At 36.8% G+C, this 27297-nt stretch overlaps 1 protein-coding gene across 2 annotated transcripts; it reads right to left on the bottom strand.

Annotated features, from left to right (window-relative positions):
- Window positions 1-579: 579 nt before the first annotated feature.
- KEG (protein kinase KEG) lies at window positions 580-27297 on the bottom strand. 2 transcript variants are annotated; one of them, XM_088210134.1, is made up of 16 exons: window positions 26238-27297; window positions 22578-22940; window positions 22243-22473; window positions 21889-22014; window positions 21461-21797; window positions 21208-21365; window positions 20061-20218; window positions 11214-11335; window positions 10959-11093; window positions 9130-9254; window positions 4629-4733; window positions 4305-4538; window positions 3175-3508; window positions 2891-3079; window positions 2483-2788; window positions 580-2285 (listed from the first exon to the last, which is right to left on the bottom strand). In XM_088210134.1, the coding sequence occupies exons 1-16, from the start codon at window positions 26975-26977 to the stop codon at window positions 1059-1061; spliced, it is 4890 nt and encodes a 1629-aa protein (XP_088066260.1). In that variant the 5' UTR covers window positions 26978-27297; the 3' UTR covers window positions 580-1058. The 2 variants fall into 2 exon arrangements, with proteins under 2 accessions (XP_088066260.1, XP_088066261.1); XM_088210135.1 differs by having other exon boundaries at window positions 3199-3508.

The raw sequence follows: 27297 nt of genomic DNA, 5'->3' as shown, positions 1-27297 counted from the left end.
TAATATATATTTTTGAAACAATATATATTCGAGTAGGGGACCATCTCAATTTTGGTCAAACCCATTTTATCTCATGATAATGATCCTGAAGCCATATTACTTCAAATGCATTTTTACACTCTTAAAAATCAAATTAAATCATTATAACTTTTATTCTGTTTCCAATTGTAGTTGATATACAATGCACTGAATTTTTTTAAAAAAATATAATTTTATAAACTTTTTTTTAAAAAAAATATAAATTTATAAATAAATTTAACGATAATAAAAAAAACAGATTGATTGAACTAACTACTTATGCCATCTAAACATATCAACTCAAGAGGATTCATAATTCCGACAGTATCAGTGAACACTGTCGTTTTTTATAATTTAGTATCTACGAGGGATATCGCTTATCGTGATAACAGTAAAAAATCAAGATCGCGATATCAACTCGAAAAGCTCATCGAGGTTCTACCTGATTTTGGGGTTTTTGAACTGCAAACGTCAATCGATTTCCCCAGAGAGACGAAAATGGAAGTTTTCATGTGTTTGAACACAACTCAACTCAACTAGCAGTTTTCATGGGAAAATATGTGAAGAAAAGGAGCTCAACCACCAGCTCCCTGAGTGCTATAAAATTATTAGAAAAAGCACAGCTCACAAGGTAATATCGTTCAATTTGTACAAAGATAAACATAAAAGACCATATACATACCTCAACAACCTAAATAGCTACATTAACCTATGAGAATCAAATGGCACTATAGCTATGAATTCTTGGCTGTCCTTGTATTTCCTATAATGTAACAGCAAGGCATGCCAATAAGCCTCTCCCATGTCTGTATCCATCTCTCTGTATTTTTATGTTTATCAACAAGAAATAAGTCCTCCATATGACCACTGCAGTAAAAGGCGAAAGCTTCGAACAAGCTTAGTCAGTTACTCCAAGCAGTAGAAACAGCCTACTTTAGCCAATGAGTTAGGGGCAGAAACCCCAAAACTTCCGGGCCCCAAAAGCTGGAGGAATGAACTTAGGCGAAACCATATAATTTAAAATGTCTTTCAAGAAGCACCTATTGTACAGAAGAACTCTCGTCAAGAACAATATCTGCAGGATCACCAATCCATGGCCTCCCTTCTCTCCACTGAAATTTTATCCTCAACTTTCCATTTGCGTCTACGCCGACAACCTTACCTTTGCTTGCATGGGTTTCCATTCCCCACCCCCACCTTGGTGTCACCAATCCTCCTTTGATTCTCACTCTATCTCCCACTCTGAATGGCCTCACCCTTTCCATTTCCGAAGCTTTACAAAGCCATAACCTGTCCATGAAGCAGAATGCTACCCATAATTCCATACCTTCCATCCGATGCACCACTCCAATACTTGAATGAGTCACCTCCCCCCACTGGTGAGTGGGTGTTGAAACCGATGCCTTAACCTGGACCCAGTCTCCAATTTGAAGTTCCTGTTCTTCAACTACTTCTACTTCTGATGGATCAAGCATCCAAGTTTTAGAACCAGCTGGAGTGTATATTCTGAGCTTTCCATCAGCATCAATAGCAGATATGGTACCAATACTTCCGTGGCTATGGCCTGACCACCCAAATCTTGGCTGCTTCACTGAGAGTTTCACCCTGACCTTCTGACCAACTACAAGCCGATCAACTCTTTCTAGATGGGAAGTCTGCCCCACCCATCTTTCTTGCTCCCCACAAAACCCAACGAAGGTGCTTCCGTCCCAGTCATCCCCCTCATACCCTATTCCATGGACAACACCAATACTGCCTGGCCCAATGGACTTCCAACTATTGGCACACTCTCTCAATCTCACCCACTCTCCAACCTCAAACATCTGTTCTGCTTCAAAATCTGCAGGATCTCCTCTCCATAACCCAGGCAACCCAAAGAAAGAAATTCTTATTTCTCCATCAGCATGAACATCTGTTATTATGCCTCGTGAATTGGGCTGAGTCCCTCTCCAGCCCCATCTTGGCTCAACCAAACCTTTTCGGAAATGAACATGCTGCCCAACTTTAAAGCATGGTACCTTCTCAACCTCTGCAAAATGAGTAGGCCATCTTCCTTTACGGAAACAACAAGCCAATTCTAAATAACCAGTATCTTGAATACTGTGCACAACAGCCAAACCCTCTTTCCCAAGACTGCTCCAGTCATAACTTGGTCTATTCCCCATGCTAGGTTTTGAACGAACCCAGTCCCCAACTTCAAATCCTGACAGCGGTTCTGCATCTCCAGGAGAAACTTTCCACAAGCTCTGCCTGCCAGCCACTCGAACCTACATAGAAATGTAAAATTAGTTGACTCAATCCCAGATATCAGTAACAGATGCCTCTCATGACACTACTGTTAATGAATCAAGTGGTGCCACTAGCATTTTTACAGGGGAAAGAAAGAAGATACTGTTAGAGTATGTAATATTTATAAGTGGCTGATTAGAGCAGAAAAGTTGGAAGTAGAATCTATTATGCTTACATTCAAAGCCCCATCCATGTCAATTCTCATAATTTTTCCAACAGTTGCAGGAGTTTCGTTTGACCATCCAAGTCGTGGTTGAGTGACAGATGAGAGTAAATGAATCTCTTGTCCCACTTCAAAAGGGGTCACCTTCTCCACATCTGTCACAGAGCAGCAGAAAGGTTTACTTCTGAAGCAGAAAGCAATGCCTACGTCCCCATCATCCTCCAAGCTATGAATCACTCCGATGCTGTTTCGCGTAATGTCTTCCCACCCATATTTTGGGGATGATACTGAAGCCTTCACCCTAACCCAATCACCAACCTGCTCTTGGAAAATATTCACATAGAAAAGTCCGTAATATTCACTAGTGATCTTTCGATCTCCAGTTTTTAACATAATAAATAAAATGAAGTGAGTTAATACCTTGAAATCATCAACCTTTTCCATGTCAGAAGGATCAGCCTGCCATGGTATAGGTCGATTTGGTATTTCAATTATAAGAAGACCATCATTCTCTATCTCACTAATTCTTCCAACACTATGATGTGTCTCACCACCCCAAGCATATCTAGGTTCAGCAACAGATCGCTTCACACATACCCGGTCACCAATCTATAAAATTATGCAAACCACCATCTGTTACTTGTTTTATCTTAAAGAAATAATTGACAAAATTAACAACTTGCATTAACAAGATTCTCTTGTACCCTGAAAGGGGTAACAGGCTCAACCTCCTCTGGTTCGCAGTGCCATGGATTTGGAAGATAGCTTATTTCCAACAAGAGACTACTATCTGGTCTGATACAATACACTATACCAATACTCCCTGGCGTTACAGATCCTAAACCATGCTTTGCTGATGTAAGAGATGGGCGGATACGAACCCAGTCTCCAACCTTGAACTCCTCAACTCTTTCCATTTCTGCAGGATCAGCTTTCCAACCTCTGGATGCTCCAGGAAACCCAACTCGCAGAATCCCATCATCATCAACACACAAAACAGTACCAACACTGTCACGTGATTGACCTCGCCAACCAAACCTGAGAACAAGATAACTCATCAGATATTTAACCCTAATTAAGAAATTGCACAAACAGGCTGGTGAGAAACTAAGGTAACTAAAGATCAGTCTTGAGATGAGTTACAAATTTTTATAATCATGAAGTAGATTTTTTTTCTCAATTTTTTGCACAAGCATAAAAAAAAGAGCCAGCTAATGAAACTATAATACACGTCTTGTAACGAAAAGTTTCAATTGCTCCACTAATAAATATCGATGAGACCAACAATTTGAGTAGTTGTATGATGTCGTTAGCAGAAATCTGACATTTTTCCTCTATTTCTAACAATATATTTCAAACTAATTTTAACTGGGCCTAGAACCCATTGGCATTGCTAAAAGGAGCTTAACCAATATGCAAATTTATCCTAAAGGTGCTTACCAGTACCTAATTAAATTTTATAAACACCTTTTTGATTTTGTAAATTACATAGGTCAGGTTTGGATACGTACAAGTAAATCCGAATTACCGAACAACTTCTTACCGGAACCAAAACCAAGCACAACAAAGATATTAAGATTTAGTACTTGCCCCAGACGAACATTTTGGTCAAAGCTGGCTTGCTTACACCTAGATATGGCTAACTACGAGTTATGAAGCTAAAAGGCTCATTGCAAATCAATGATCAACTTGGCAAAAAATTGGTGAATTTGGCATAAAAGAAATTTAACCTAAAAGCTTAACCGTTGTAACCAAATTTCAAAGTTCTTTCCAGTAACATGAAATATGTTTTTCTTAGAAAATAAATTATAATAGAAACAGTATAGAACCAAACCTTGGCTCTTTGACATCTGTTTTAAGCTGAACATGCTGGCCCCTGTCTAGGGGAATCACTTTCAAAACTTCATTTGCCAAAACACGAGCCTCACCGGAACAAAATGATACAATCAGATTATCTTTGTCCAGAACAGTTTGCACAAAGCCAACACTCTTATGTTTTGCACCTTGCCATCCATATGTTGGCATCGTGACACTTCTTTTGAACTTAACCCAATCTCCCACTTCAAATCTGAAAGTCATTGCCAATATAAGAACAGGCATGCATATTGATACACCTAACAAATTCAAAATAGCACAATTATATGATTCTTCCCCTCACATTGTGGGAGATAGATGGACTCCCCTATTGACAAGTGCTTCCATCAGATCTTCAGGAATCCATTCCCGGGGAAGGGCCTCCAAGAAATCACGTAGTGTCTTACCACTGCCATCACAATATACATTTACAAGGTCAAGAAAAAAATTGAAATTTGCAGCTGAACTCGAGCACCAGTGCAGCACCAAATTCAACTCAGGGACGCAATAAACGATTATCGTGTCAAAAGTAGTAATTGAGACTCCATTTGCTTTTGTTAAATGATTGATTATGATCAATCCAAAATGTTTAACATAATAGAAAAGCAGTTAATCTATTATTTATACAACACATACCTTCACATGCAAGCCTACAAGGCACAACACGTGAATCAATCACAAATATACCCTACATTTGCTGAAACTAATTAACAAAAACAGAGCAACAACTGGCTCCTACACCAAGTTGTACAAATGTTTTAAGTTCAACATATGTTCAAAAGAAAATATTAATATTTATGGGAATATGTATCCGAGAAAAGAAAACCAATACATAAGAAAATTAACTTTGTAAGAAAGATCATACAAAGAAAATAACTAAAAGGAAAGATATTTATACTGCAGCACTCCCCTTGAAGCTTGAGCATATGTACTATCTGCACCAAGTTTATTACAATTGAACTTCACACAAACATGTAAGGATTTTGTAAGTACATCAGCTAGTTAGTTTGCTGACTTCAGATGAATGGTCTTAATCACATTTTTTTAGAATCTTTTCTCGACTAAAATGATAAAAAATAAAAAAAAAAACTCAATATATTCAATTTTCTCATGAAAAATTGTGTCTAAGAAATATGGATCATTGCTTGGTTGTGATTATGAAAACCAAATTCATAAAATAGATCTTTCAATCAAATCAACTCATGTAGTATGAGCCACAGCTCAATTTCCTGAACCCAATACTAGATCTGTCAACTATAGTTTGCTTCTTGCTCTTCCAGGACACCATTTTGTCACACATAAAGACACAAAAGCAAGCGCTAGATCTAAGATTAAAAGCAAAACCAGCTCAATTAACTTTTCTATCCCCATATCCAAGTATACCCATGATTCTATAGAGCAATCCACTCAACTGCACCATTAAGAAATCTTAAGATGCACAACCAATTTCAATTACTAGTTCAAGGAGATTCCACAAAGTGGCTTATAAAACTCACAGTGAAACAAAATTCCTGGATGTGTCACAAGGAGGTAATTGAATTGTTAAACACACGACAGTTCACTCCCATCTGCACCTAATTCAAGATTAGCGGCCGAGGAGTATTAACTGGTTTAGGTCCCAACACCCTATCTCATTCAGAAATTTACTTCATGTATGGTTACCTGATGTGACGGAAGGTCCTACTCCTATTTCGGCTCTTATACATGCTGCTACTATGGTAGCGGCAGGAATTTTTCTTGTAGCTCGGCTTCTTCCTCTTTTCATAGGCATACCTTACATAATGTATCTAATTTCTTTGATAGGTATAATAACAGTATTATTAGGAGCTACTTTAGCTCTTGCTCAAAAAGATATTAAGAGAGGGTTAGCCTATTCTACAATGTCTCAATTGGGTTATATAATGTTAGCCCATACCACATTTTTTGTCACAAACAAATTACAATTTTGATATAGCTACCTCAATACCAAACAAGTACCACAAGGGCTCCAAATATTTATTCTTAATTTTGAATTTAAAGCTTGAACTCTTGAATCCCTTCTTATTGTCACATGCGATAACAATATCATCAACATACATGATAACAAAAAAATTTCCAACAACAAAATGATGAACAAAAACAAAATGGTCAACTCCAGTGTAAACCAAACTCCATCACAACTTCAGGAGACTTTCCAAACCAAACCGAACTCCAAAAAGACTCTTTTTAACCCATATAAAAATTTCTGTCAATAGATTTTCTAATGCGGAACCTAGGATCAACACATGCAATCAAAAATCCCACATATAACATCAGCATGCAGATAACTTAAATTCTTAAATAAATCTTTCTTACTTAACCCACATTCAACTTGTGAATGTAAACCAAGGTAATTAGGAATTAAAACAGGAACGGAAGGACGTTACAAGTACACCTTGATAAGTTGATCCAATTACTAAACTCAACAAGACGGTTAAAGAAACCTCACTTGGTTGAACACTCACAATTAGCAATAGTTTAAAGTAAACAACTGAATAATTTTTATTGATCTGAGATTGAATGATTACAACTGAAGGAGGGAAGCCTTTATATAGGCATTCACTTGTCTAATTCTAATAGAACTCAGAAATTAAAATCTTGATTAAACTCTTAATTTAATTACAACCCAAAATTGTATTAAAATAATAATTAAACTAAATAGACAACAACTAAAATAAAAGCTCTTCTCTCTTGGCGGCTTATAGTGTCCTTCTTAGGTTGGGGTATCCCAAGGTGACTCAGCTTGCACTTCTTTTATTTTATTAATTTATTTTGTAGAATTAGATCTGAAGAATTATGAACAATGCAAAGTTGGAGTGGAATTAAAATACTAAAGTTCAGCTAGGATCAAGGTGACTTGACCAAATCCTCGTGAAGCGTTATCTCTTTCCTCTCTTGTAGAACACATGTTTTACTTGAAGTCGAACTTCCCAATAGTAAAGTTCTTGTTGTCCGCGAGTGGAGTCCAAAAAAGACTTAAGAAAATCAAGATAACTCAAAGGATGAAGAGAAGAAACCGAAGTCCTCTTGGATAAGGCATCCCTTGTGGGGGGGATGGTTGTTGCCCTCTCGAACTCTTCCCGCAACTTCTTCTCCTATATTATAAGTATACAACACCAAGGGAATGTCAACTGTGTAGAAAATATTTACATCTTAGTTAGGAAATTAATGACCTTCCCCAAATCCTTCCACCTATTATGTCATGACCAGAATTAAAGACCAAAAAATATGTATCCACCTAATACTAATTCAGACCATATCCCCCTCACACCCTTCAAATGCTCTATTTTTTCTCTCTTTTCACACTAACCAAAAAATGGTTAAAGGAATAAGCTTTACTATCTTCTTCTTTATACAAATCTCATCCCAAGCCCAAAATTCATCTCAAACTGTATCTGCAATAACCCAGTGGATTCCCAACAGTCCGTAGACAGTTTATATCAAACTGAGAAGCTCATATTAACACATGAAACAAAAGGAAAGCAGTTAGTTTTCACCATCTGACAAGCTCATAGTCAAGATTAGATACATGTGCTAGAATAGGAACTAGCTTCCTTAAATTTTCCTAGATAGGGATGACCTAAAACAATCATGAATTTATAAGGTACCCTAAAATAGGTCATTGGATTCACATCCTTCGCCAATTCTCTGTCACTTCTTCAAGTCCTAAATAACAATAGAATTTTGTGTGGATTGTGAATTGCAAACTCGTCATCAGGTGTTACAGAGACTGAGGCACAGGTTGTTCCAAGTTCAACAGTGCATGAAACAATTTTCTGAGGTTCATCACCAAGAGGTCACCTTTAATGTCGGGGATTTGGTCTTGTTGAATTACAACCTGATTACCAAATTTCTCTTAGCAATAAAAGATTCAAAAGTTGCCCCGCTTTTATGGAACTCTTTAAGGTACTTCACGGCAGTGGGAAGTAGCTGACAATTGGTGCTTCCATCAATTTTCAAGTTACATCCACTTTCTCATGTCTCCTCACTTGATCTCAGGGCATCTCCCCTACTCTCCCTCCTACGAATCAACGTATTCCTCTTCCTTCTCCCAAGGTTCAGTTGGACTCTAGTAGCAACAAGGGGCAGCATCAGCTACTTATCCTGCAGGAGGAACTTCCTCCAACAGATGCTTCTTGGAAGCTTGCGGATCAAATGGCTCTTTGATATCTAGACTTTGCACTTGAGGACAAGCGCCTTTTCAAGGGGAAGTGATGTTAGGAACAAAATAGTTCCTTTTGCAAGGGTGTAGAAGAAATAGACAATAAAAAATGTACGATAATTATATAGGTTGTATTATATGTGTAAAATGCTATAGGTGTTGTAATATGCGAGAATAAGTCTTGTTAAAGTCAAGAGGTGTAGTTTAGGCCACCTTGGAAATTTATTCCTACAATTAACGGTTTCTGTAGTGTTGACAACAAGGTTGTCTTCTTGAGGAAAAGGTATGTATGTATGATTCAAATGAAACACTTTTTAACTCGAGAGACTGCAAGTTCTCTCTCTCTAACGAACCCTTAATTTTAATCTAAAAACAGGTAAATACAGAAAATCTAAAAAGAATTCTTCTCGTCTATTTGCTTTTATGTCCATCGTCTCATAACAAGATCCAGTAGTAGGGACCCCAACATTTACTCTAAAGTCAACTTTAGAGAATCAAACAGACAAAAAGCAGATGTTTAAAATATAAAATATTTTAGAATAGTTGAAGGAAAACTAGCATTACCAGAGTTGAGAATGCCCTATCAAAATGAAAATGAAGAGCAATGCATATAACTTGAACTGACCTGTGGTTTCTAACCTCAACAGCAGCATTAGGCTTCCTAAGCATAATAATAAGCCAGTCAAGATTTTCACGTATCATTTTTGCGGCATCTGCTGCTATATGGAAGGCATTATCACCTTCATCATCCTGATAATAAATTGATAGTAAATAAGTGGAATCTCATGAGAGCATAACTGCACTGGTAACAAGCAAGGATATGGCAAGAAGTCAACAAGATACTTGCATTAGCCAAGCAGAATGACTTACATTTAGACAAAGAAATGAAAAAACAAACATATTGAGTATAAACAGGATGATTCTTGAACAGTATAGGCTGTTGATATATATTCACTACAGACAACATCCAGAATGATACATATTTAGATGCACATATGCACCAATTGTAGTTAAGAGGATGATTGGGATTACTGAAAAAGATGAAACTAAAGCAGTTGATTATTTTAAATCACTTAAAGCAAATAAATTTTTATTTAAAATATTAGCATTTATGCATTTGAATAAATAAAAAAATAAGCAGTTATTTCTTAACAAAAAATCAAAAAAAATATAAATTATCAACAAATATTTTGTATTACATTATTATATATACATTATTTTAATAAATACTTTATCCAAAAAACCCCAATTAACCATCTCGTAAGCCTTTTCAGAATCCAATTTAAGGATACACCCCATGCCTTTATATCTCTTAGCATCATACCATAAAGATTTTACACTCCTAAACAATCATGCATTTCCATTTTGTTTGCTTTTGGCAAGGATGGAAAGTTTACCAAAATATCTTTTTGAAAGCTCCAAGATCGTGTTTTTGGATACTTCAACATTTCAAACTCAAGGTTGAGTGTTTAACGAGGGAGAATGATGCAGAATGGACATGAACTTGATCTCATAATATTATTAGGAATCAGATTTCTAGCAAATCTACAAATTATTATATAGTCTAGCTAAGCTTAGAACATCATTAGTAGAAGGGTTTTATTTTATTTAGGAATTTAATTATTTAAGGTCTACCTTATATTTTCCTTAATAGGAGTCTCTCCCATATCAGCACTAGCATTCCTAACCTAATATTTTCTGGGAAAGGTTACTTAAGATAACGTCCGTGGACCAAAAATTCTGGCACTGCACTCTAATCATTAGACTCGATACCCCACTAAGAGAGCATTGCACCATGAATTGTTAAGCTTGTTCCTTCTTACCCAACCCTTCAAATGGATAGAAAAGAAAGCGTCCGAAGTGAAACTTCTTTTTCTCTAAAAACGGTAAGAAACTTAGATTGTTAACCAGGTAGGATTGGAGTTGAGATGGTATTGATTCATTCCCCGTTGAATTTTTTCTCCAGAAGATGAATTTGCTGGCAGCAAACTTCAGGAACAATAAAATAAAAGATTGCAGATTGCAACCATGTCAAATTAAATTGTTCACACTGCTGTAATCTACGTCTTACATAGAAAAACTTCTAGAAAATAACGATATATGTTAACAGAAGAGCAAACAGAAAGTTCACAGTACCAAGTGCGGATATAATAGGTGTCAAGTCTTATCTAATGCTAATTTATTTTTTTTATCACTAATCAAAAGCAAAAGCCATTTCACAACATTTCATCTCTTTAAAATCTTAACTTTCATGGTGAACCCCCATGGTTCAGAGTAGTGAAGTAGCTTTTTATAATTCGTATATTATTAGTTTCAGGTCATTATAATATATAGTTAGATAGCATCTGAGCACGCAACATTGATTTGATTTCAAGAAAATCATCCAATCACTGGCAGTGTGTACTAAGCATCAAGGTGTTTTAATGAATGAAGTTAGAGGTGATGAAAAGAAACCTGGAGATTACAATCTGCTCCAGCAGCTAAAAGCATCCCAACACACGCTTTAGCTCCTCTAGCCAGAGCTACATGGAGAGGTATTGTATTATGGACATTCCTTATGTTCACATCCACTCCAGCTTCCAGAATAATCTACTCAAATTTCACGAAGATAAAATTTTGTTTAAGAGAACCAGAAGAGAAATGGTCGCAAACAGGGTGTTGCCAACAAAGTGGTATCATATCAAGACGTATGGAAACAGTATATCTTACTTTGACCAATTCAACATTATTTGCCATGGCAGATGTATGCAAAGCTGTTCGGCAATGCTGTGCATCTTGGGCAGTTGGATCAGCTCCAGCAGCAAGTAATATCCGCACCAGTTCTCTTCCCTCTAGGAAACATACAAAAGTTGCTCCAATTGTTTTATTATTCTTGAGTATTCATAAAAAAAAATAAATAAAAGAGACATAATAATTACTAAAATGTCTAATTGCAGAAAAAAAAAAAGATAAGACATGCTGAAAGAGAAGAAAAAAAATTAATTATCAATATCCCTTAAAAATTTTTTTAGAATTATAAAGTTCTTTAGAAAGAAGTTATTTAAAACACGTCTCAAGCCCAAGTTCATATAGACAGGTACATGTTTTCTTTTTGAAATAAAATAAAGATAAGTACATCTTTATCCACTCATTTCAAAACCTTTCCCTTTTAAAAAAGAAAAGGGAAAAGATTTATTAATTCTTTTGAAATAAAAAGTATGGTATGGTTCATTCACAAGCATCAAGTGGGTGTCAACCCAAGTAACAAAATACTTATATGTCAACCAAAATATTAATAAGGTCTCCAAAATCCTCTATTGAATAAGAGGATGACCCAAAAAATAAATAAATAAATAAAACTCAAGATCTGAAACCATCTATCTCTAACCCTATTAAAGTCATCTTCCGCCCCCTCAAAAGCTCTCATGTTTCTCTCTTCCACACCATCCAAAAAATAATAAGAGGAATGACACTAATATGTTTCTTTCCCCAACTAATTCCCTTTCACGCCCAAATCTCTTCTCTCACCGAAGCAGTCATCATCCAACTGATGCCTAATAACTCATTAGCCAAGGTCCACATTTACACACAAATGGACACCATAGAATGGTGTAATTACACGACTTTGCATCCTTTTTACAATTAAAAAAAAAAAAATCTCTTCACTAATTTTTCCCTTCCTAATCAATTTTGCAAAAGTAAGAATACATCATCGACCTGCTTCCCACGCAAAGAAAACAACTTTGGTGGGAGTGTTAACCTTCCAAATTGGCTAAAAAGGAAAACTGATGTCCATGACATCATTATTAGTGAGATGATCGTAGAAAGATCTGACCGAGAAGGACTCTTCTCTAGCATTGAGTCCCCAAAGTAGGTTATCGTTATTCCTATTAACTGTAGTGGTAGAAAAAGCTTGGAGGAGAGTCTCATAGTCATTTACTTCCCAATTATTGATGTTTCTCATACTTCTACATGTCACTCTCCTTCCCCCCCCCTCCCCCTCTCTAATAGCTCTTATATTAATAAGGCACCTAAGAGGTGCAACCTAAAAACACACAGATTGACAAATCAATCAAAACATCAATAAGGTCCCCTAAGTCCTTGTAAATCAAGAAGATGACCTTAAGATAAAAACATAAGATCAGAACCCATGTTTCTGATCCTATAAAAGAAGATTCTATATCCACAAAACCCTGCTCCTCTCTTTTCAAATAACCTGAATGGCAGGATAAGTGATAAGAGTTTCTTATGAAACTTATCACCTAGATGCCTTCCCAAGCCCAAATTTCATCTACCACATATCCTACTAGCACCCACCTCAATCCCATAAGCCATAAAGAGCATGCTAGAGCCAAAGAAAGAAGAAGCGCCAAAAAAGGTCGTACGTTGTTTCAATCACCATTCTTGCAAAAATAACAACCATACATGACAATTTTCCCCTTTTTCTAAGGTTTTCTGTAGTTAGAATCCTTCCTCTTGTTGCTTCCCAAGCAAAAAGTGCAAGATTAGGATAGGCAATTAAGCTTCCAAATCTATTTCCAGAAGAAGTTAGCGTGATCAATAAAAGTGATAAGCTAGTTGGTTAGAAAGATTTCATAAAAAATCTTTATCATTACCTTAAGACAGATTATTATAATTAGATAAACACTAAAGAAAATTGACATATTCATCCACCTCCCAATCACTAAGATTTTTTCCAAGGTCAACTACCCAAACTCCAGACCCAAGGGCACAAGAGAAAGTCTCTACCATAGTTTAAATCTTGTCAAGGAGAAAACAACTCCAACCATCCAACCAAATCCTGCCTCAACATAACCCTCCATCCAAGGCACCTATGATTCATTCCGACCCGAATAAATTTCTTTCAAAGACCCAAGCCATGTGGGAGTCTTGACTACATGGACCTCTGTCACCTCGTCTCCATCCCAAATTTAGTTTTGATCACCCTCAACCAAAGATTACCTCAATCATTCATAAATCTTTGAAGCCATAGACCAAGAAGAGTTTTATGGAATTCACCCACTGATCTAATCCCAACCTCACCTCTCAAGCAAAGAAGCCTTACCATGTTTCAGCCAACCAAGTGAAGCCTCTTTTGCTCCTCAAAGTCACCCCACAGGAAAAGATATTGGATTTTTTAGGAATAGAAAGAAGAAGCTTTATTAAGAAAAGAAGGAAATAAACACAAAGGGGAATTCACTATCAAATCAAATTACAAGTATCCGACAAGGAGGGAAGGGGTGGGGACAGTTAATTTTTCGATTAATCAGATATGGAAGGTGAAAGCCCCACCAAGAATTTCTCTTTTTGCTTAGGAAGCAGGTAGAGAAGGCATCTTGACCACTGATAAACTCGTGAAGGGGGAAAATGTAGTGAACTACTATTTTTTATGCAAGATGGCTGCAGAATCCTATAACCACATTCTTTTTTGATGCCCGATTGTGTATAACTTATGGAGTATGGTGCATGGATTTCTAGGGATTAATTGGGTGATTGTAGGGTTAGTGAGAGATGAGTTACGGGTGTGAGTGGAAAATTGTAAAAAGAAAACTTATCTCAATCTTGGCCCTTTATTCGTTTTTTGGATGATATGGAATGAGAGGAATGCTAGAACTTTTAAGGAGGTTGAAGGGGAGAATGTTAATACTGGAGATAGGTGATTAAATATTTTTTATTCTTTAGTTTCGGGTTACGACATTTATAGGATGGAAAATTTTGGGATGTTCTTGATCTTCTAACTGACTTGTAATTCTTTTGTATATGAGTGGTACCCCCTTGGTACCTTTGTTAATATTTACACTATACACTTTTTATCTCAAAAAAATGGAAATTAAGACTTCCTCCTAATGGTAACAAGCTATGCTAAGCAAAACAATCTAGAGAAATAAAACATAGAGAATGTGGGATCCTAAATGCCAAATAATAATCTCTCAATTCGGATGTAAGTTGGAGATAGTTATATCCGAGAACTTTTCATGCACCTTGACCATAATGTTGCCAGAAAAGTGATTCTCTCCATAGTACATAGAATGGTGTACACTGATCTTATTCGGAATTTTTATATTTTGTATATATCATTAATACAATTAACCAAAAATAATCAAACCATCTTGTTTATTTAAATGTTGGAATCTACAATATATATATATAGCACTAGGTTCTGGTGCTAATTTATTGGTTAAGACGAGTGTATATTAGGTATAAATTAATATAAATTGGAGGTAAAATTAATCCAAAATAAAATTTTCTTAAAATAAGACCTAGTGTTCCAAATAGGCTATAATCATGAGTTATGACCCCGGAAGACATGAATCATGATTGTAGCATCTCCATAATTACAGTTCTGATAAAATTGTGATACTGCAAATTAACTAATAATAGCATTCTTATCCAATAGCCACCACATTACAACCCTATTATGGGTCTCTTCAACCAACCAACAACTCATGAACACTCGGACTTGTGTTCCTCTTACTTCTCCCAATCTAAGGCAGCAACTACCCAAACTTAACTTTCTAAACCTCATTTTAAGTTTCATCCTTGCAATTGGTAAAATCATTGAAGTTTTGAGAATGGAAAAATTCTCTTCTATTTGTCTTATTTCCTTCACCATGGAGTGCTTATTTATAGGAAATGAATGCAACCAATTCCTAACAGCTTTATGGGGGAAAGGAATAACAATATATGGTTACTGGACACATCTTAACCATTTGATGATTCCTCCCACTAAGCAAACAGAAATTAAACCAAATTCCTTTCTATGATTTTCTACACTCCCCCTCAATTTAGTTTACATATATGTTAAGTAAACCTACATTGGATACAATGTCATCAAAGATCCCTTTTGGTAGAACTTTTGTTAGGATGTCTGCAATTTGTTGACTAGTTGGAATGTACACAAGAGTTATAGTTTCCTCTTCCATTTTTTCCTTAATGAAATGTCGATCAATTTCTACATTCTTGGTTCGGTCATGATGTACTGGATTCTTGACCATACTAATGGTTGATTGGTTGTCACACTATATTTTCATAGGAATGTTAACAGAAGCTTTTAGTTCTAATAGTATCCTCCTCAACCACACTCCCTCACATATTACATGAACGAGTGCCTAAAATTCAGATTCTGCACTGCTACAAGATACCACTGACTGTTTCTTACTGCGCCAAGTGACCAAGTTTCCCCAGACATAGGTACAGTATCCTGATGTAGACCTTCTGTCTGTTATTGATCCTGCCCAATAGACATCAGTGAAGATTTCAATATCCCTATTCATTGACTTTTTGAAGAACAATCCTTGACCTAGAGTCATCTTTAGGTATCTCAGAATCCGATATACAGCCTTCATGTATTCCTCAGTTGGTTGATTCATGAATTGACTTACTGTACTAACTGCAAAACTGATGTTGGGTCTTATATGTGCCAAATAGATGAGTTCGCCTACAAATCTTTGATACCTCTCTTTATCAACTGTTTTCTCACTAATCTTGAATCCTAGTTTCACGGTTTGATCCATAGGTGTGTCTGCAGGTTTACTTCCGAGCATCCCTGTCTCCTTCAAAAGGTTTAGAACATATTTCCGTTGTAATATTGAAATTCCCCTTTTGGACCAAGCTACCTCCATGCCAATGAAGTACTTGAGCATTTCAAAATCTTTAATTTCAAATTCTTTAGCCAAAAACTCTTTAAGCTTCTTAATTTCCTCAATATGCTCCCCTGTCAGAATGATATCATCTACATAGACAATCAAAATAGTTTTTTGACCTAAGATACAGTGTTTGACAAACAGTATGTAATCTGACTGACATTGCTCATACCTTACTTGTTTCACTACCTTTGTGAATCTACCAAACTATGCCCTTGGGGATTGTTTAAGACCATAAAGTAACTTTTTGAGTTTGTACACTTTATGAGGATTGTTTGTTAGTTCAAATCCTGGTGGGACGTCCATGTATACTTCTTCTTCTAGATCACCGTTAAGAAAAATATTTTTCACATCTACCTGACAAAGTGACCAATCAAGATCTGAGACAAGTGAAAGTAATACCCGAATTGTATTGTGTTTGGCTACTGACGCAAATGTCTCTTGATAGTCTATCCTATAGGACTAAGTAAAGTCTTTGGCTACCAGGCGAGCTTTATACCGATTCACACTTCCATCAGAATTGTATTTAGTTGTAAAGACCCACTTGCATCCCACATGATGCTTCTCTAGAGGTAGATCTGTTAACTCCCATATTACATTCTTCTCAAGTGCTCTAATTTTCTCATGGATGGCTGTTCTCCATTCTGGTGCTTGGAGTGCTTCATGGATTGTTTTCGGCTCTGGGGAATTACTATCTAACTTGCTCACAAATGCATAATGCTTCGAAAACAGCTTGTCAAATGAGATATAGTCCTATATAAAATGTTTGGTGCATGTGCGAGTTCCTTTTCTTAAAGCAATAGGCAGTTCAGTATCAGTATTAGTAGTAGGGACTGAGATCTCATTACTTATTAATTTCTGGACATCTGGAGCAGGAATTGATTCATGTCAAGGCTTGGTCAATTCAGGCACTTTCTCTTCTTGAACCTTGTTCCTTCTGGTGTAAACACGTAACTCATTAATTGCAGACAATGTGTTTTCAGTTACTGCCATTGGCTCAGACTCTTTGTGTGTGGTTTCACGTAAAGCATTAGGTTCAGACTCCAGAAAAGGTGCATTTGGTGAAATCAGTGGATAAAGAAAGAGTATACTCACATCCCACAATTGATATTCTTGAGTAAAGTTCTCCACCTGAATATCAATTGTGGGGTAAAAATGTTGGTTTTCAAAGAATGTGACATCCATTGTGTTATAGAATTGACAGGTGTCCAGAAAAAGACATTTGTATCCTTTTTTATTAGAAGAGTACCCAACAAAGATGCATTTGAGAGCTTTTGGGTCAAGTTTTCCCCTAAGGTGTGCATGAATATGAACATATGCTGAGCAACCAAAAACTTTAAATGGAAGAGTATTTAAGATATGAGATTCAAGAAAAGTTTGTAGGAGGAGATTATAGGGTGACTGAAAATAAAGGATAGGGGAGGACATTCGGTTTTATTAAGTATGTGGCAGCGAGTATTGTCTTTCCCCAAAGGTATTTTGGGACATGAGTAGTAAACATAGTTGATCGAGCAATCTCAAGAATATGCCTATTTTTTCTTTTGACTATATCGTTTGTTGTGGGGTATGTACACAAGAGTTTTGATGGATAATGTCATGTTCAGTAAAGTATTTTTCAAATGTGGTTTCGAAGTACTTACATGCGTTATCAGACTTCAACACTTATATGGTGGTATGAAATTAAGTTTAAATCATAATGTTGAATTTCTGAAATATGGGTCCAACTTCATATTTTTCTCTCATGAGTAATACCAAGGTAATTCTCGTATGATCATCAATAAATGATACAAACCACCTACTTATGGTGATGTTAGTGATCCTGAAAGGTCCCCATACATCGCTATGAATTAATGCAAATGGTTTTGAGGGTTTGTATGATAGATTAGGAAAGTATTTTCGAATATGTTTAGAGAATTGACATACTACACACTGAAATGAAAAAGAATTCTTATTCTTGAACAATAAAGGGAACAATTTTTTTAAGTATAAGAAATTTGGGTGTCTTAATCGATAATACCACAACATGATATCATGGTCACTATTTGAATGACTTACATAAACAGAGTTTGCACATACTGCATTGTGAGTTTGTCTCCTAGAGGTGTCGGCTTGAAGAAGGTACAACCCTAAATTCATCCTACCATTGTCAATTGTTCTCCCTGAGTCCAAGTCCTGAAATTCACATACATGAGAGACAAATTTAACAGCACAATTTAGATCTCCAGAAAGTTTGCTCACATATAACAAATTACAATCCAAATTTGGGACATATAGAACGGAATAAAAAATCAAATATGGTGACAAAACAACAAAACTCATTCCTGCTACTTTAGAGATGGACCCGTCAGCAATTCTCATTGTGAACCCTTCTTTACACGAGTTGTACTGTTGGAGCAGTGAAGCATCACCCGTCGTGTGATCGGATGCTCCGGAGTCCACAATCCAAACTTGTCGTTTTCCAGAGCAAGCTGATAAACCAAGGGGAATTTTACTTTTATGTGCTATCGAAGCATTAATGAGATGATTCTTCTGAGAAAACATTCTCTGGAGAGCATCCATCTGCTCTGGACTAAATGGGCAGTTCCGCAACGGTCAGTAGAGTATCTTCAGAGGTTGCATGATTAATTTGGTAGTTGTTGGGGTTTTCAGACTTGGAGGGCTTTCTGTCACCAGGTCTTCCATGAAGTTTCCAGCATTTTTTGCGTATGTGACTGGGTTTCATGCAATAGTCACACCACGGTTGTCCCCTCTTTCCACGAGAATCCAGTGTTCGGATTGTAAATGCAGATGCATTTTTTATTAGGTGAGTGGATTGCGTGCCTCCCATCATCATTTTCTTTCGGCTTTCTTCCCACCGAATCTCGAAGAACAAATCGCGGATGCTTGACAGCGGTTTGATTCCCAATACCCATCCTCACACTTCATCAAAATTTTTGTTTAACCCTAGTAGGAACTTGAAAATTCGCTTCTGCTCAATAATCAATTTGAAGAGTTTGGCATCTTCGGGATAGCTCCAACGATGTTCTTCAAACGCGTCAAGTTGCTGCCAACTGCAAGTTAGAGTATTGTAATACTGGGTTACGTTTAACTCACCTTGTCACAGATCGTGGAGGCTGAACTCAATTTCGAAGATGACAGAGCTATTCTCCTTATTGGAGTAGAATTCCCGAGACGCTTCCTAGATTTCATGTGCGGTCTCGTAGAGGAGAAAATTCTCTCCAATTTCAGATGTTATCGAGTTTACTAACCATGACATAACCATGTTGTTTTCGATTTTCCATGTTCGGGCATTCGGATCGTTGGCAGGTAGAGGTATTCATCTCGGCCCTTGCCCCGGATCAACAGCAGCACCGACGATGACCACTAGAGATAGTTGTTGCCGTTTAGTTTGTGCCCGATAATGAATGACGAAGATTGCTCAACTAAACCATGGTTGATGAGTGCGGGAAGATAGGAACCCGAGGAAACTTCGAGTGGAGAAGATGATAGCTCACCCGTGACCATCTATGACTTCGCCTCAGTCGGGATGAAGCTCCTGGATCAGAATTGCTCTAATACCATGAAGTTTTCAGAATGGAAAAATTCTCTTCTACTTGTCTTATTTCCTTCACCATGGGGTGCTTATTTATAGGAAAGGAATGCAACCAATTCCTAACAGCTTTATAAGAGAAAGGAATAACAATATATGGTTACCGGACACACCTTAACCATTTGATGATTCCTCCCACTATGCAAACAGAAATTAAACCAAATTCTCTTCTATGATTTTCTACAATCATTTTAAAAGAACAATAGTTCTGCTCTTACAAAAAGAATATTTGCCTTGACCTGTGAAATTTCATCCATAAAGCATAAGGTAATAAGAATAAACACAAAAATTAACAGCAAGCTCAGTCTGAAAGTTGCAATGTATACGACACATATTCTAACATACCAATTTCATGATCTTTCTTGACAGCAGCGGCCATGCACAATGCAGTACCAACAGGACTAGGAATATCAATTGCCTCGTCGATCTCTTCTTGAGAAGCAATTTCCACCCACCTTTTGAGAACAGTCACATTCCATGTTGCTACAGATAAATGCAATGGTCTGTGACATTCATATAATCAATAAACAAAAAATCAGACGGCATGAAATCAAGTAAAAGAGAAACATGCAAAATGCAGCAACATTTAGCGAGACGTGCATGATGCTTATGAAATTCAATGCAAATCTTAAAAATTGTTGAAAGTTCAAGAACGGGAAATTTCAAAGAAGAAACATAATTTAGGATGTTATATTTGCTACTATTTTGGCCAAAGAACTGGAATTTGGATCTGTTCATGCCAGGATTCGTCCAATTCTTGTTTTCATGCATCAATCTTAACGAAGTTCGCATCATAATTTTTTTCTGAACTAAGATTAATTGGCATCAAATACTGAAGCTTTTTGTTCTTTGGAAGAGAAAACCTAAGGCACTCAGCTGGAGTTGAGAAATGCACAAGTACTTCATATTTTCAAATGAACAAAAAAGAAATTAATATCTGCACATTCTCAAATATCACTATGTCACAAACAACAACTACACATTATACATCAAAGATCAAATTTTTTGCCCTTGATTTCTAGTAGATGATTGAGTAAACAACAGGGCCAAATTAGATTCAGTAAGCCTCCAGTACCAACAGATGCCACTAATTATAGACATGGTAAGTGGAAGAAATATGTTAATCTCATTCTCCTTGCTATCTTTGGATGGCGTGGAAAGAGAGAAAGACGGGAGCTTTTGAGGAGGTGGAAGATGAATTTGATAGCATTAGAGATAGATGGTTCCAGACTCTGGGTTTTTATTAAGATGATATTCTCTTTATTCAATAGAAGGTTTTGGAGACCTTAGTGATAAGTTGAATGACATGTAAATATTTTTGTATATAGGTTGACACCCATTTTTGTGTTTGTGAATGAATCAATACCATAATTTTACTTTAAAAAAATTGGTTAGAGTCTCCTGAAATTTCCTTCAAATTTGGCTAAGAAGAATGAAATAAGCATATCTGTGTTTTGTCTAGTTGTTTAGTAAGAAGAAATTATATACTCACGTTAAATTTTTTGAATTCAAAACAGCCATTGATCTACAGCCGCCATTTTCCAATATCACAATAGCACAATCTGTATATTTCTTGGCAATAGCTCTATGTAATACAGATTCACCCTCATCATCAACTGCATTTGGATCAGCCCCAGCCAACAGTAGCTCCTGCCATTATTGTAAACATTAATACAAATGGATAAAGTGGGAGAAGCATAAAAGAATAAGAAATAAAACTACATTTGGCCCAATTCTAGACTTACACGCATGCAATCAGGCTGTCCATGGTAAGCACAGACATGAGCAACAGATGGTCCAAATCCTTCTCTCAATCTAGATCGAACGTTAGCCCCTCTTTTGATGAGAGCCTGAACACATTCAGGGGATCCAGCTGCTAAAGCAAAAACAAGTGGAGGATCTCCATCTTTGTCCAGAACATCAACATCTGCCTCTTCATGCTCCAAAATAGCCTCCACTAGTTCAGCACTACCACATCTACAAGCCAAGTGGAGAGCAGCTTGGCCATCAGTATTCTGTGCCTCTAAAAGTGAACGCACTGAGTTTCCACTGTTTCCCTCTGCAGCCTTTGAGAGAAAACCTCTGAAAAAAAGGAAGCTAGGAATAAGATACAAAGCTGACAGCCTTCCAGAAAAAAGTTAGAAAAGGAAAGCATGTAATAAGCTGGACAAACCTTACACCTTTCACATCTCCCTCAGAGACAAGTCTATGAAGATGGCTAGAATTATCTTGGAAAATGTCCTCATCAGATGCAGGTTGTGGTTTTGCAGCATTTGATCCAGAGAATTTCAAGAAGCCACTGCATTCAAACAAACAGAGAACATAACTCCATCGGCAAATTAAAGTGGAAAAGGCTAGGTCTATGTGCATGTTAGAACCCATTTGGCAGCACTAGCAACTATATCAGTATGCCCAGAACAAAGTCATAAGCCATTCGGACAAGGACTAAAGCATCTGTTGGAAAGGTCCATGACAAAGCAAGAAAGTAAAAGAAGAGAGAGTAAAAATACAGACTCAAAAGTCTTACTTATCAGGACTCGTAGGAGGGCTGCGTGGGACCTCTTGCAAATGACGCAGAAATGTCGCCAACATTGCATGAAATGTTGGTCTTTTTGATGGCTTAAACTGAAGGCATTCACCAATCATCTTCCATAATTCCCTAGGAATTCCAACACCTACTACGCTAGCATACTGAGGAGGCAGTTTTCGAGCCTTGACAACAGCTCTATAAATTTCCTCTGCACTCAAACCAGCCCACCTGCAAAAAAAAATGTCTACTTGGGTCATATAGGAATTAGAGCATGAATGACACAGCAGGTACAGAAAATGAAAAATAGGAAGAAGAATGTCATCTAAACATACGGAATAGAACCAGTGCACATTTCCACCAATGTACAACCAAAACTCCAGGCATCTGATTCTGCAGATATACCAATTGCATCCTCCCAGAACAAATTCAAAGATTTCCTCACTGGCTCCCATGCCTCTGGGGCAGTATAATGTGGGCTAAGCATTGTGCAGTCCATACATGAATGGACCCTTGAAGAATCGCAATCTGTTCGAGCTTTTCTGCAGCCAGGTCTCTTCAGAATTGCGGCCAGTCCATAATCAGAAACGACAGCATGACCACTTGCATCCAAAAGAAGATTGGATGGTTTTAGATTCATACAAGCAACACCTGCTGCATGAAGCTCAGCCACCCCTCGTGCTATGTCTGCACCATATCTACAATTGACAAGAAAACTTGCTATGTTATGGCAAGAGTCACAGTCAGCTAATAGTTACTTTAACCAAGCCTAATTATCAAATACAATAACAATAAAGAAGCAAAAAATAGCATGATTAAGTTAGCATCCCTATGTATAAACAGATTAAAAAGAGAATCCTCTTCATATAATGACAAGAAGTGATTACAAAGATAGAAATTATCAATTGATGACTACAGTCACTAATCCATTTTAATCCTGAAATTTATAGTATTTTGCATAACATCAGACGCTAATTTTAGAACTTAGTCATATTAAACATTATGGGAAATTAACAATTGTCACCAAAAGCAAGCAAGAATTGAAACGTTTCTAAGTCTCTTAGCAAACAATGAGCCCCTTTAAGTCTGGCTTTGCAGAAGTCACTGTATTTATTGACTCTCTACCACCTGTTTCTTTTGGCTTTCCTTTTCAGGCTCAAATTGATGACTGAAAATGACTTTTGTCCATTTCATTCTCAAAAACACAAACATAGGAAGCATCACAGTACAGAAAACCAAAAAAAGAAATTACCAAGGAAAGAAACCTTAAAACATTTCCATATATTTACCCAAAAAAATTTGCATATCTTTTGGAGATTGTGACATTTCAAAATAAATGAAAATCTTTTGTTAACGTTCAGAGTTAATTTAAATTCATAGAGACCCATAAGGTTACTAAATTCCATAGTATTTGGGGTACTTTATGGTGGTGGCATCGTTTTTCCTGACCGAACAAGGAGGATATTCAAACATAGAAATCTTCAACTTCCAATATTTTTATCTCTGCTATGACTACATAATTTGCAACTTATTTTTAAGAAAAGCAAAAAATCAATTAAAAACAAACCACTAATTGCTAAATGGCTGTTACAAGCTTGAAATAGCAAATACAACTTGGCATGTGATATCAAGCTCAAAAATAATTAAGTGTTCCATTAAGGCTAAGTTTAGCTGAAATCTAATACCACGGAATAGGGAAAGGAATACAAATACAATAAAAATTATCTAAGAGTTGGAATGACAAGGTAGATTTGTGATTCTTACAAAGCCAATTGTTAAGTAAAAAATGAAAATTATGACCTAACCTTAACTATCAAGTAATTGAGGTCAAGGAATAGCTACGAATCCTATAATTATTTTATTCACTCCTTTTCTTTATGATGGGAAGGGCAGAAAAATCATTGCATCTACTCTAAATTTTACCATAGATGAATAAGTGCAATGTAACAAAGTGTCAAATGCATCACATTGGCAGCAAGCAACATAGAAAAATCCAAATATTTTGCACCTTTTTCTGTTAAGCCTACAATTCACCAGTGATCTTGGGACTCACAGATTAAATTACAATACACAGAATAACAAATTTCACTTTCCTCAATATTTATCACCCTTAAAACAGAGAAATTTCAGAAGAAAGAGGTCTCTTCCTTTGAAGATATGAGATTTAGGTAGCTGTTAAAAAAAGGACTCCTCTTAGTGCTAGAACCTATTCTACAAATCTCAAAGAAACTTACAGAAGTTTGCATATTTCATCAGTTCAAGCCACTGGCAGAGGTTGGTCACTGCTGCCCTTAAATGCTTATTTGACTGTCCCATATTCCTAGGACTGCGATATTCATTTATCTCTTCAAGTCAAAAATAATACTCTCTTCTTTTTTCTCTTCTTTTTTTCTCCCAAAACATGACCATTATAAAAGGAATTCCGTTCCAATTAGTTTCTCCAAAAAATAGTACAATTCTCTTGAAGTTTCTTTTCCCCCGGTTTTCCTTTAAAATTCTAGCCTTAAACAACTAAAAAATGTTCGTCAAATCTCTTACATTTCTGAGCAATGAGATAGAAAGATACTAAAGTGGAGATATTTATAAGAAACACTGCTTGATATCATATAATCTACACTATCAGGCCTTTAGACATTTCCATGCAGCTGACTGTCTATCAGGAAGGAACTAATATCAAACTCTCCCCATCACCATGAGATTCCTAAATGCATAAGTATAGTTGCTGAATGGCTCTGCCACAAAGAAAAAAGGAGTACATATGTTGATGGCACATAACCATACTAGGAATTTATTTATTATTCAATTAGTTTTTAGTTTATTATTTATGAGTCTTATTAATGTTATGAGTTTATTCTTATTAGTATTGTTTCCTAATTGTATTAGAATAATTCTTATTAACATTATTTTCTAGTTGTATTAGGATTGGTATTCTAAATTCTACTAGTTTCCACTTTTCTAGTTTAATTCTAGTTAGGAAAAGATTATTACAGCTAGTTTCGTAGTTTCACTTATTATTCGTTCAAGTATACAATAATATTTTTAAAAATTTATCATAATTGATTGTGTGACTCAATTAAACTTTAGGTGTAATGCCTAAAAACTCCAGGTGAGATATCTAGTTTTTTTCCCAATTTCTCAGTAGGCAAATCAAAACTAATTTGTTCTACATCATATGTCTACAGCATTGTCAACTAATAAAAAGCACCACTTCTAGTATAATTTCTTTTTCTCTCTGGGGAAAAAAAAAACAAATAAGCGTTACAAATTTTTCTCTCTTTTAATAAAGAAGTAAGACGCAATAGAACCAACTCGAACATACTAATGCTTAGCAGTGTAATACAGGGTGGCCGCAGACTTCTAGGAAAACGCAAGCAGTTAAGCGGAACCCATATCTTGTGCACGTGGCACCCTCCATATATAAATGCAGTAACTAATAATTCCAAAAACCAGGTAAAGTCATAGATCTTCAGATTTTCCTGACAAGATAAGTCAGCATATTTTCTCAACCAATAATATAAATCTGATGCATGAAATGTCTGTCTAAACCATTCCTTGACAAATACTATTTACATTAGACATGCAACTGTTGAAACAACGAGCACAAACTCAAATATTACAGTCAAATTGTCGAACCTGCAATCCAAACTACAAAACCTGACTTATGTACAGCTAGATGAATTCGCTAGCTCATAAAATGACCATTTCAACTGAGATATGAAGTCATCATATACAAGCACAAAAAAGGTGATAAACAGATGATACTGAAAGGTCCTATATCTTGATAAATGTATCAACTTTAGACCTTTCCAAATGCATCAAAACTTGCTGAATGCACCATATCTCCACAGTGACTTAATATAGAGCCGCAAAGTACAACATTTTAGCCAACCAAGCATTTAATCCTATACAAAATCATCTGACTTATATAATATATATCCTTTAACACATCCAAGCAAAGGGAATAGAGTAGAAAAGGAATGAGAAGACAACGAAACCTTAGGATTTGCTCCAAAGTGAGCCTGCCTTCATTTCGCTGCATAGCAGAATGGACAGAGCCATGACACCTGTCCATCACAAGGCACAGAGAACCCTCCATTTTCACGACACCATGGAACGTACAGATATTCCTGCACCACATCGAAGTCCGCCGCAAACTATCCAGCTGCCCCAGCATCCAATCCACATCCATCTCCTCCGTTACTGCAACCTTTTTCACTGCTACTTGATGCTTACACCGTTTTCCACGGCCGTCATTGCCGCCTCCACCAATTACAGCTTCCCACATCTCGACCCCAGCTCGCCTCCCCCCTCCGATACGCTTCACCAGCTTCATCTCCTGATGCGTCCCAACTTCGATCATCGGCCCGCATCCACCGGAGCTTGAGGCACTGGAGCCCCGGAAGCACCGAGCCGCTTCCTCCTCCTCATCGCCATCGCCACTGCTATCATCATCCTCGTCGTCAGTGCAATCGCAATCAAAATTCCCGGCGGAAGAAGAGTTCGAAGCCGAGTGTATGAGCGCGAGCATTGCGTAGTTCTTGCGAAGCGCTTGCACCGAGTTCCCCACCACGGACACGTGCCGACACCGGGGGCAGGATAGAGTTGTGTCCGTCGACGCCGAGAACATCTTCGATAAACACTCCTTACAGAACCCATGCCCGCATTGGAGCAGCAAGGGAACTCTCTCCTCCTCGTTGTACCGCGTTTGGCACACAGAGCAACACGGCACCTTCATTTTCGCCCGATAACCAGTTCACCTTTCCCCGAAAATCAAACGGAACTGGGAGGAATCGAAATCCAGTTCGAGCACGGAACCTGTCGGAATTGCTGAATTCTAAAAGATCTACATACAGTGAACCAAAACCGAGTAAACTAAAAACGATAGATCCATGAGAATTTTCCCAACTAGAAACAGGCACAAATCAATGAAATCTACGATAAACAAGAACTCCAAAGAGAGATCACCAATCGAGTTCCTGATAAATCAAACAAGAGCTTAACAAGAAAAAGGATTCGATGGGGGAGATCAGTAGGGTTTTATTTAAAAATTAAAAA

The sequence above is a fragment of the Carica papaya genome, chromosome 8 (genome assembly GCF_054855325.1).
Source record: "Carica papaya isolate Zhongbai chromosome 8, ASM5485532v1, whole genome shotgun sequence".
Lineage (NCBI taxonomy): Eukaryota > Viridiplantae > Streptophyta > Magnoliopsida > Brassicales > Caricaceae > Carica > Carica papaya.
This window is presented reverse-complemented; position numbering and strand designations above follow the sequence as displayed.

Excerpts from the sequence above, each read along its gene's own strand:
- KEG (XM_088210134.1), bottom strand. The coding sequence starts at position 26,977 with ATGAAGGTGCCGTGTTGCTCTGTGTGCCAAACGCGGTACAACGAGGAG. Across the intron at positions 22,941-26,237 it reads ACTTTGGAGCAAATCCTAAG|ATATGGTGCAGACATAGCAC; the intron begins GTTTCGTTGTCT and ends TGTCAATTGTAG. Across the intron at positions 2,789-2,890 it reads AAAAGGTTGATGATTTCAAG|GTTGGTGATTGGGTTAGGGT; the intron begins GTATTAACTCAC and ends TTCCAAGAGCAG.